Source organism: Chrysochloris asiatica, unplaced genomic scaffold (genome assembly GCF_000296735.1).
Source record: "Chrysochloris asiatica unplaced genomic scaffold, ChrAsi1.0 scaffold00147, whole genome shotgun sequence".
NCBI lineage: Eukaryota > Metazoa > Chordata > Mammalia > Afrosoricida > Chrysochloridae > Chrysochloris > Chrysochloris asiatica.
The window spans coordinates 1,791,523-1,803,536 of record NW_006408665.1 but is presented as its reverse complement, the minus strand read 5'-3'; the positions used below and the strand labels follow the sequence as shown (position 1 = coordinate 1,803,536).

At 43.6% G+C, this 12,014-nt stretch overlaps 1 protein-coding gene across 1 annotated transcript in view; it reads left to right on the top strand.

Moving 5' to 3' along the window:
* The window catches only part of MARCH3 (membrane-associated ring finger (C3HC4) 3, E3 ubiquitin protein ligase), a 59,625-nt gene extending 55,142 nt beyond the window's left edge, over window positions 1-4,483 (top strand). The window contains exon 4 of the mRNA XM_006870678.1: window positions 4,325-4,483. Within this exon, the coding sequence (XP_006870740.1) occupies window positions 4,325-4,483 (159 nt within the window). The remainder of the gene's footprint in view (window positions 1-4,324) is intronic.
* The last annotated feature ends 7,531 nt before the right edge of the window (window positions 4,484-12,014 follow it).

Sequence of the window (12,014 nt, the reverse complement as noted above, 5' to 3'; positions counted from 1 at the left end):
TTACAGCCTCGGAAACCCTGTGCAGGGTCGCTATGAGTTGGAACCCACTCCACGGCACGTAACCACCACCACCACCCCCCCTTAATTCATAATTTATCTAGAATAGTGGCTCTGGACCTTTGCTTCCTCCTCCCACCACCAGACCAAAGAATGTTCCCAGCATTTCTGTTGCTGTAGCTTCTTTTGGGTGGAGGGAATGAGTGTCCTAGGGTATCTAACCCACATGAACTGCCAACCTTCAATTGCGCTCAACTCCCGTAGTTTTCTCGGGTAAGGAGTCATCTTCGGATAATGCTTTCTTCTTATTGATTGAATCTGCCTGCAGTCTGTGAGTGGTTAGCAGCAATTAAAATAGATTAATGCATAATAGGATCTCATTCATTGGGCTAACTAAGTAGGCTGGGTTTTTTTATTATTATTATTCCTGGGCCAAGGAACTAAATCATTGACTCCCTGTGTTCCTTAAGGCACTGCTTCTCCAGCCTGAATGTGCCTGCGAATCACCTGGGGATCTTGTTAAAATGCAGACTCTCATTCCATAGGTCCAGGGTGGGTTCCCCAAATTCTGAAATTCTAACAAGCTCCCAGGTGGTCAGAGCTGCTCCTGTCCCTGGACCACACTACTTAGTGACGCCTAGAAGGAAATAGCCCAACCTCTTCCCCACCTCTCCCCCAGTTTCCGCATAGCTAAGAAAGGGGTACCACAAAACCATCACATTTTTTCCATACTTAAATACATGAAAAATAAGATGCCGAGAAAACTCACATGTATGGCAGGCACTGTGCCGAGTGCTTTTCATGAATAATCTCAAATATTGTATTCACATTTTATGAACGTGGAGAGTGAAGCTGGGACATGGCAGATAGCCCCCCAGGTGTGCCTGGCTGTGGAGCTGTGACCTGCTCTCTACTCTGTAGAGGAAGGTGTTTCTTCCCCCCTCTGCTGGCAGCTACTTTCTCTGCTTACTAATGCCAAGTGCACACAGCTTTTTAACATCCTGGACAAAGGGACTCTTGATTTGAAATTCAGCTTTCCTGTAAAATTTCCAAATCCCAGATTTCTTGTCTTGCCAAAGCTCTTCATTAGCACTTGTCTGTGACCTACCTCTTTACTGCTCTTGGCCCTGAACAGCTGGCTTTCCAACTTGTCTCTCTTACACTCATGAATAGTACCAAGTGGCAGCAGGACAGAACAGATATAAGAGAATCTAGTTTTTAAAAATCCACTTTGGTATGTTTGAGGCCTTTTGAAAAAAAAAAAAAAAAAGCGCATCTGTGTGAGTTGTGAGTTTAAAAGTTTGTATTTTCATACCCAAATCTCTCTGGCACTCAGCCTATGGCATCTGCTTTATCTGCTTTCTAGCTGTGGAAATTTAAGCAAGTGGCCTTGAATTTCATGATCTTACCATGAGACTAACTAACAACCTCTTCGGATCAAGGACCCATATAGTCTCTTTCACTTCTAGAAATGAGCTCAAACTATCAGGTCAGCCAAATTTCTGACCACTCTGGACCCTAAATGGTGTCAACACAACACACCCCCATTCCCAGACAATAAAACAGCTTAGAAACTGGTTAATGTGCCACTCTAAACTCATGGGCACCTGCCTTCCCAGGACTTATGTGGTCATCTGCATGCACACAAATAAAACCTGCACCCATTTTTAAAGGCCATTTTCTTCAGCTTCAAAAGTACAAATTCTAACTGTCTGGGTAGCCCATCAATACCTCATGTCAGCTGTTCTCCAAAACCAACCACAGATTTAAATTTCTCAATCCAATATATTTAAATGAGAAGCAAAACCTTTTTTTTTTTTTACTTTTGTATTGTGACTTGAACACTGGCTTACAGAGCAGATCAATAGTTTCACATTCAACAAATCATGCACTTTGTTTCATCTCATTGCTTGCAATTACCTTCTTGTAACAACAGTTATCCCATTCCACCTTCCTTCCCAACTCTTCTGAACTTTGTCTTTAGGTAATATTGTCCTTTTGATCTTGAATGGTTGGCAATTCCATGGTGAGCATATTGTCACCCCAATATATCTATGGATAAAAATTGGGCTACAAGGGTGCATTTCATTCTAGACCTGAAGAGTGGCCAAGGGTTGTAGTATCAGGTTCCTCCAGTCTTTTTCTGACCAATAACGCCTGGTCTTTTTTATAGTTTTGAGTTTTGTTCCACACTGTCTCCCCCTCTATATCTGGGACCTTCTAATAGCCAGGAACCATCTAGTTCTTCTGGTCTCAGAGTTTGGGAGACTGATGTTCACATGTTCCATGAATCCAGTGGACTTATTGATTCCAAGTATCTTCAGTTTTCATCACTTTTCTTTCTTCTGCATGTGGAGAAACCATGAGTTTTTAAAATCCTAGTCACTACTCACCAAAGAAGGTTGTAGAACATTGTCTTGATGAACTGTTCTGTCAGTAGATCATGGTGTCTTCTGAGAATATAGTCCTGAGCCCCCAGGCCCAGCAACTCATTGCCTCAAGGTGTTTGGTAACATCTGTGAAGTTTTCATTATTTTGTTCCCTGTATGCGCCCTGGTGTGGCATTGTGGGTTAATGCACTACATTGTAAATAAAGCCAGTTTGAACCTCAAGGTTGGTGATTCAAGCTCACCAGCTGCTCCTTGGAAACCTTATATAGGGTCACAGCCTACTAGATGGCACTTAACAACAACAACAACAATGAAGAAACAAACACATTGGGGGCATAGTTGTATCACAGTTGCTCATGGTGTTTACTGCTCATACCATCGTGTATATTTATAGGGGTGTCTTCCACTTAAAGCAGTGTTACAACCTGAATGGGTAGGATATTTATTCACTTGGCAAACTATTGAGCAACTTACTAAGTGTCAGGTACTGTGATCAGTGCCAGGCATACCAAGATGAATGCAGCACAGACCCTGCTCTCAAGACGCTTCTTGTGTAAGTGAAGAAAGAAACAAGTACACTCACATCCAGTGCGCCTGATGCCATGCTGAGACAGGCACAAGGTGCTGAGGATGTTCTTTGAAGTGATACTACCTATCCCTGCGTGCAACTCCAGAAGAGCCTGTGTTATGTTTCTAGGACTGCTGTAGCATAGCAACACAAACTGAGTGCCTTCAAAGAACAGAAATGTTAAGTTCTCACAGCCTTGGAAACATGTTGTTAAGTGTTGGCAAGTTGTTTCCAACTCATAGCAACCCTGTATATGGTTTCCAAGGTAGTAAACCTTTGTGGGACCAGAAAGTCTCATCTTTCTTCCACAGAGTGGTGGTGGGCTCAAGCTGCTGACTTTGTAGTTCACAGCCCAGTGCTTATCGTTTGGAGCCACTGCACAGTCCAAAATCTAGGTATCAGCAGGGCTGTGCTCTCACTGAAGGCTCTTGGGGAGGATCCTTCCTCTCCTCTTCCTAGCTTATGGTGGTTGCCAGTGATTTTTGGCATCCCTTGCCTTTGACTCCATAACTCCAGTCTCTGCCTCCATCTTCGCATGTGTCCTAGCTTCTGGTGGTTACCAGCAATTTTTGGTGTCCCTTGGCTTGCAAATGCCTAATTCCAGTCTCTGCTTCCACCTTTGCATGGTGTTCACCTCTATCAGTCTTCACATGGCCAGTATGACCTGATCTTACCTAGATTATATCTATAAAGACCCTATTTCCAAATGAGATCACATTCACAGGTACTGAAGGTTAGGACTTGAATATATATATCTTTTTTGGGCACGCAGTTCAACCTACAACCGTGCCCAAGCTAAATCTTCTCGCTGGAAGCCATAGAGTTCTGGAGCTAGAGACAATTAATCAGGCCATCAAGAGCAATTGTCCAACTTGTCCTTGACAAAGTCAGGGTGCCCTTCATATGCTGTTCTTTGTGAATGGTGTCCCCTGAGTTGTGCAGTGTAGGAGTGTATACAAATCCTCATTTTACAGAGGGGACCTGGGGACCAGAAAGGCGCACCGCTGGGTGCCTAGTGCCTTTTCACCACTCTCTAACTTGACAACCGATGCAGTGAGGCCTGATGTGCTACGAGCTTGAAACTACATCCGAACTTAGAAAGAACCTTATCTTCCTATTGATACCATGATTTTACACAGTTTGAGGAGAAACAAAAGACATCATCTTGTGATCCCTGTCCCTGAACACACATGAGTGCTCTTTGGTTAGTGCCCCAGCATGCAGCTCCTTACTGGTGCAGTTCCTGCCTGGGGGTCTTGTCCTCTGCTGTGCTGCCAACAGATATTTAAAATGATTCCATTTATTTTTTGGATTGATGATCAACTTGTGCTTAACTGAAATCTTCCCTTACTTTTCCTCTCCCACCCAGGTGTCATTTAGGTACCACTGTCGATTGTACAATGAGTGGCGTCGGACCAATCAGAGGGTGATTCTCCTCATTCCAAAGTCTGTCAACGTACCTTCTAACCAACAGTCCTTGCTGGGCCTCCATTCGGTCAAGAGGAACTCAAAGGAGACAATTGTTTGATGCTTGCGTGGGGTGGTTGGTTGATTATCTGTTTGGGGTCTGGAAGTTTCCTCACTGGGGCCATGCACTGAGCCACACCTCAACTCTTCTTTAAGCTTGTGGGTCTAAGAACTGCCAGAGCCGTGTTAGTACCTTGCCCCGAGCAACAAACTCTGCCAGAAGAAAGCAAAAGCTGTTTTCCTTCAAATCATGGATGCTGCAATCATATGATATTTGCTAAGCTGCCAAACATGTTTATTTAGCAGATACTGTATGGAATTTTCTGAACACCTCTTTAACATATGAGGAAGGTGGTCCTGCTAAGGATGCAATTCTTCCTTTTTTATTACAATTTCAAATATATATATATATATATATATTAAACTTAGATGATAAAGAAAATCAAAAAGCCAATGTAAAAACTGGTTTCTTGGTTTGGATGAGTTTTGTTTGGGCTAGTTTATTTGTTTCCTGGTTTCTACTGTTTTTTCTTTGGGGCAATTTGATAGCTTGAGTGGTCTTTTTTCCATCTCTTTCATGTCTCTCCTCACAGAGACAGCAAGTCAGACTGGAAGGATGTTTTGTACTAAACCTCATTTAGTTATTCCATTTTTAAAGGGGGGGGGAAAGGCGTGGCACCTCTCCACACAGTGAGCTGTTTATTTAAATACCGTTAAAGAGAGGGAAATTATGTGAGAAGCACGCTGCTCCTGTCAACTTGTTTAGTACTGACAGCTGATAGAAGCTATTTTCTAATAATAAATATACAGTGTGTGAAAGACAAACCCTACTGATTGCAATGCTTTCTTTTTTATCATAAGACCTGGCAAAGTTTCTCAAAGTAGCTTTGAAACCGAAAGAGAAAAAAAAAAGTGCAAAAAGGTTGGTGCTCTTACCCCCATCTCATTTCGTACATGTCTTAATTCTGCATTCGTAATGAACTCGAGGATCATTAGACATTTCTAGGAACTCTGGACCTGTTTTGCATATCAATTAGCATTCCCATTGCTCTATTGAATTTCTGGCTTGACAGGTAGATGTGGCAAAGGAAAAAAAAATATCCTATCCTGCAGCCACACTCTTACTCTGAGACTCCTTTGTCTGATTTTCAGGAAAAAAGGAGGCCCACACAGTGCCTAACCATGAGCCAATTCTGTCACAGACTGAAATAGACTTTTTCTGAGGGTCCCATGTCCTTCTTGTATTGATCACTATGTAAAGTTCTGATCCCGACCATGCACCATGTGTCCACTGAAGCCAGGGCGCTGCTGGTGTGTCTTCCCAGCAGAGCCTTTTGCTTGGGTTGGTTCTCAGGTTCCCGGTTGTCTACCCACCCACACACAGAGCACAGCTTCGGTGGAATGCTTAAAATATGGATTTCTAGAACATGACCCGCATTGTGAATATCATCTGCCTCCTGCTTCCCAAATGGGACAGGGAAAAGTGCAAAGGAACAAGCAGCAAGGTGGGTAACAATTTTTGTCTGCAGGTTGATCGTGCTGATGCAGGTATCTGCTTCATCAGCCGAGCCCCTCCCCTTTTAGAAGCCTTCCCACCCTGCCTGGGGAGGAACACAGCTGTCCACTCCATGCTACACAACTCAGATGTACTTTATGGCTTGTGACAATAGATTTCCTCCCCTCCATGCATCGCTCCAACCCTTCAATTCCAGTAATACACATCTTGGACCTTCTGTGTACTCGACCCTGCTCACCCTCTGGGCTGTCATTAGCTGTACCACTATCACCCGTTTCCTAATTGACCTTTTTAAAATGCTGGACACCACTGGCTGAACACAGCTGTCACACATTAAACTCCCAGAGCAAAGAATCCAGCTTGGTAGCTGGTGAACTGCAGTTCTGAAACAAACTTGAGAAATGACGTCCATCCAGCCTTGGTCTCTGAGCTGTCAGGTTAACCAGTGACACCTTTCAGCTGAGCGGCTCTGGCATTCAGGAGAGGACCATACCCTTTTCCCTCTCTGTTTTCCTGAACGAAAAAAGTTAGGGGTTGTCAGGATCATTTCTGTTAGGATTTAGTTACAGAGAATCCCTGCTTGCTCTTCTTATGAATTGAGATCTAAATAGTTAAGTTGATCAAGAGGCTGGCAGGTCCCAGGTAGAGACTCAAGCACTGGCAAGGGTTGGTGCATTAGTGCCATACCACGCCTCTTTCCTCCATATTTGCATCCCCACCCTGGAAATAAAGCAGAATGTGGATGCAAGGAGGAGGGTGCATGTAGGGAGGTGGGCAGGACACCCCTGCAGCCCAGAATAGCATACCCTTAAGTGGCCATCATCTTGGGCCCTCCTTGTGAGAAACTCTGGTTTGACCATCAGGAATTCTTGAGAATTCTTAGAGGATATTCCTCCCATCTTGGTCTTTTAACCCTGAGGCTGTTGAAGGTAGGTGAATCTAGGGGCTTCAGCAAATGCACAAGGACACCCAGGCACAAGGGCAAGGGGGCAGGTGGTCTGGGATCCAGCCTCTGCTACAATCATCAAACCATACTTCAGGGGAAGAAGGGGTGCATCTGTGTCTTGCTAATTGGCACAAAGTTGTCCTTGTACTCTTTGTTTATAAAGATCAAGATTGAAGCTCGGGGAGGGCTGAGACAACAGTACCAGCAAAGGATCCTTCGGGCTCACTGCATCCCTTTCCACCACCTTCCCACACAGTCCTCTCGTCCACACTCTGCAGGGACCCTATCCTAACCATTATGTGGCAACAATTGAGTGTCACCATAAAGCCAGCAGGAAAATTAACAACTGTTGTCCTGTGTACATTTGCCCCCTCTGCTTACACGTGCGCTTCCGTGTGTTTCTGACTGTTCTCATTTGGGATAAGGAAAGAGAACACAGAAAGCATTTGTACAAATTCTACAGCTCCTCAGAGAACTGAGCAGAAGTTCAGATGAACTGTCAAATCCAATTAAGTGAATATAAATGGCATGATTTGAAAGTTACTTTCGTCTTTCGTTGTATTGAGCTTGTTGAGTGCCTGGACACCCACATGGATTATCGTTTGCAGCCAGGTTGTAGCTACCGTCGTCTCTTTTGCAGTAAAAGTAATTCATCTGGGACCATGGAGGAGCCAGAGGAGAATATGGAAGTGAAACGGCACCCCAGTCAACCCAGCCATCAGCGCACTGCCAGCTCATGGTTCTATCTCCTCCCAGGTCCTCTGTTCCTCTCTTGGCACTGGTCGTGGCTCTGGGCCTAGCTCGGCCTTCCCTTGACATCCCACACAGCAGATGCCTGTTCTTCATCCTGCCAGCACCAGGGAATGTTCCAAAGCCAAAGAACCTGAGGAGGAAAGACACCTAGGAAATGCTTTCTCTCTACTTTCATCCAGAGCATTCCTGGGAGCGGCCTGAAGATCACAGACACACAGCATGGAGAAATGCAAAGTTTTATGAGGAATGGGAGGTGGGCCAGCAAGTGGAGACAGGGTGGGACCACTATGAACCTGGCTTGATGCCAGCCTTCCTGGCCATGCACACAGAGTGACTGTGTGAACCCTGGTGTGGGCTGAGCCTAGAGTCCTGAGAACTTGGCTCTTGGGATAGTGAAGCTGGGCAACTGCAAACTCTCCCAAAAATGTGTCAGTTCTGCAGAAATAGATGGGCTGTATGCTCTACGATCCACTGAGTTTGGCATCACAAAAGTCTCAGTGTCTGTGAGTTGACATTGGGACCTACTGTCTTTCCTTCACTGTTTTAGTGGTTCTGGAAGTGATTTTGGCTTTTTATTTCCCAATTCAATAAAACAGAAAGCGAACCAGCCGTGGAGTCAGACTACCGGTGTCTGACTCTGTTGTGTAACAGCTGCAGATTATACATAATCCTGCGCCATCCCATGAGTGGTTGTAATCCATAGGATTTTCACAAACTGATTTTCTGTATTAGATTACTAGCCTTTTCTTCCTTGTCTTAGTCTGGAAACTTTACTAAAACCCATTCAGCATTATCTTCTTGTTGTTGTTAAGTGCCGTTGAGTCGGTTCTGACCCATAGCAACCCTGTATGGGGTTTCCAAGGAGCAGCTGGTGAGTTTGAACCACCGACCTTGCAGTTCAAACGGCTTTGCAGTCTGGCATATTAACCCACAGCACCACACCTGTCAGCATTTTAGCAACTCACAAACCTCCACTGACAGGTGGTGGCTGCCTACAAGGTGAATTGGTCAGGAATTGAACTGGGGTCTCCACATGAAAGGCAAGAGTCCTGCCATTGAACTTCTGGTTGTTTCTTTGCCTTTCTAATACCTACCTCATATAGTCCTTGTAACACCTACCTCATATAGTCCTTGTAAGAAAGATCTGAACAAGAGGAAGTTTGTTAAGGGCTTAGTGCCCAGCACTTTAAGCCTCAATTCACTGTTGCTAATGTCTTGGTTATTTTGCCCTAGCCTGGGTTTTGATTAGCAATTTTGATAAATTATTTGAAAGACCTTCTTTAAATAAATTGCTTCAAATCCTTTTTTGAAAAGAAAAAAAAGTAATTTTAAATAACCGACAAATATTTATTGAGCACTCGGCCTAGGTACAAAAAAAGACTTAAGAGATCCTTCTGGAGGTTGAAAATGCTGACTTGGTTGAAATATTTGAATTATATCTAGATTTCCATTATCCCTCCATTCCCTGATACCAGAGGTGGTGGCTAATTGAGGGAATACTGCCGATAAAACATTTGCTGGTTCTGGATATAGTGCTGTGGAAGAAAACAAATACCATCTATTAGTTGTCTATGTTCCCAGACATGAGGGACTCATGAGTCACTGAGCTCATACATCCAAGCACCTTCGTGGAGGCTCTACATGCTGTGCACAAAGATAACACACTCAGGAGAGAGAGGAAACAGGGACCCCTGCTTCATTTTGAGGCACACTCTTTACCTCTCTGTGATAGTGTCCCCAGCAGCACTCTGGAAATTAACATAAGAACGCTAGCAAAAAAAAGAGCCCTGGTGTGGCGCTGAAGGATAAGCTTCCCAGCCAAGCCAGCACATCACGTTTCTGGCTCCTGGTGGTTCAAACCTACCAGCCACTCCTTGGAAACCCTATACAGCATTACTATGAGACAAAAGGGACTCAACAGCACTTAACAAGAACAATCCAAAAAAGAAGTCATTGAGCTGGTTCCAATTCAGGGTGACCCCTTCTGTTACAGAGTAGACCTGAGCTCCGTATGGATTTCTTGGCTATAATCTTTACAGAGCAGATTGCCAGGCACCTTCCCCAGTGCCTTTGGGTAGGTTCCAACCTGTCCTTCCTGTTAGCAGCCAAGTACAAACCATTTGTGCCACCCAAGGACCTTTAATGGACCCTATCAGAAGTTTTATTTTATTTATTGTGGACAGCCGGTGCAAAGGTTTGAGTTAATCATACTCCTTAGTCCATGGCACAGTTTCTGTCTCTGCCTGTGTACGTCCAAATAGACAGATTCAGCCCATCTATATGTAATGCCAAAAACTTCCCATGACCCTCTGCACCACTCAGCACTTTGAAAATTACCTCATTCAATTCTCATAACAAACTTAGAAGATATGTATCATTATTAAGCTCATTGTTTCAGTTGTCTGCAGCTGTATAACAAACTACCTCAAAACAAAGTGGTCTCAAGCCTTTCTTTTATTGCATCTCACTTCATTGGGTGAGGCTTAACAGGCAGTGCCTTTTCTGGCTGCATTTGGGTGTCTCATACCCAGTCAGATGCAGTCAGATGATAGAGGTCTCTCCATGGGATCGTCTCTCTGCATGGTATCTTAGCGTCAAGAGCCTTTCTTTCTCCACTGATACAACAGGAAGAAAGCTTCTGGTCAGTTTACTGTCTGGCCTTGGGAGATGACGCTTCACCTGCATTCTATTGATCAAAAGAATCAGAGGTCCTGCCTCTTCATACAGGGCGTAGAATTGTTTGGAGCCATCTTTAGAGAGTAGCTATCAGATCCTTGTTATCAATGAGAAAACTTAACCAGAAACTTATGCTTTTCACTCAAGGTAACAGAGGTAGTAAGAGGCAGAGCTGAAACTCAAACCCAGCAACCAAGATCTGGAGTGCACCTTCTTAACCACTGAGTGATATTGCCTGTCAACTTCTTGTTCTATAATATTTTCCTTTTCATACCTAATCCTCACTCTTCTCCTTCCTCCTTTAGACAGTCCCTTTAATGCTGTTTTTGTTGTTGTTGTTAGGTGCCATGAAGTTGGTTCCGACTCATAGTGACCCCATGCACAACAGAACAGAACACTGCTCAGTCTGCGTTATCCTCACAATCGTTAAAACTTGAGGCCAGGGTTACTGCCATTGAGCCAGTCCATCTCTTTGGGGGTCTTCTTTATTTTTCTCACCCTTTCTTTAGAGAATGATTCCTCCTGATAATATGTCCAAAGTATGAGAGACCAAGTCTCACCATCCTGAACTCTAAGGAGAATTCTGGCTGCACTTCTTCCAACATAAATTTGTTCTTTTGTTAGTTCTTGGTGCTTTTAGTATTCTTCTCCAACACCATTACTCGCACGCATCGATCCTTCTATGGTCTTCCTTATTCATTGTACAACTTGCACCTACAAAAGAGGTGATTGAAAATACTGTGACTTGGGTCAAGCACAACTTAGACCTCAAACCGACAGCTTTGCTCTTGAACACTTTCAAGACGTCTTATGCAGCACATTTGCCTAATGCAATACATCATTTGATTTCTTGACTGCTGCTTCCACGAGGGTTGATTGTGGATCTAAGCAAAATGAGTCCATTGACAACTTCAGTCTTTTATCCATATATCATGATGTTATTTATTGGTATAGCCATGAAAATTTCCATTTTATTTACAATGAGGTGCAATCCATATTTGATGTTCATCAGTATTTCAAGTACTCTTTGCTTCCAACAAGCAAGGTTGTATCATCTGCATATCTCAGGTTGTTAATGAATCTTCCTTCAATCCTGATGCCACGTTCTTCTTCATATAGTCCAGATTCTCAGATTCTTTGTTCAGCATAAGGCTCCTTTAGATATTACTTTAAATCTCTTTTTCTTTTTAAATTTTACTTTTGAGTTGAGTGAAGGTTTACAGACAAGATCATCAATTTTACAATCAACAAATCATAAACTTTTTCATCTCAATGATTGCAATCCCGTCCACACAGCAACAGTTCTCCCTCCTCCTTCCTGTGGTTCCCATTTCCATTCACCCACCTTCCCATCCTTCTCCACATTGTCCTTAGGTACATGTTGCCCTTTGATTTTGAATGATTGACAGTTCATGGTGAGCATACATTACTAGTGTTGTTGTCCTGGCTATATACTTACTGCTTGGCTGAAAGTTGGGCCATAAGGATAAATTCCTTTCCAGACCTGAGGGGTGGACAAGGGCCCTTGTCATAGTTTCCTCCAGTCTCTTTCTGACCAGTAAGCTTTGTCTTTTTTTTTTTTTTTTTCTTTAATAATTTTGAATTTCATTCCACATATTCTGCCATTCATCTTCAGTTTTAATCACTCTTCTTTCTTCTGCACATGGAGAGACCAACAGCTGCACCTTAGACAGCTGCTCT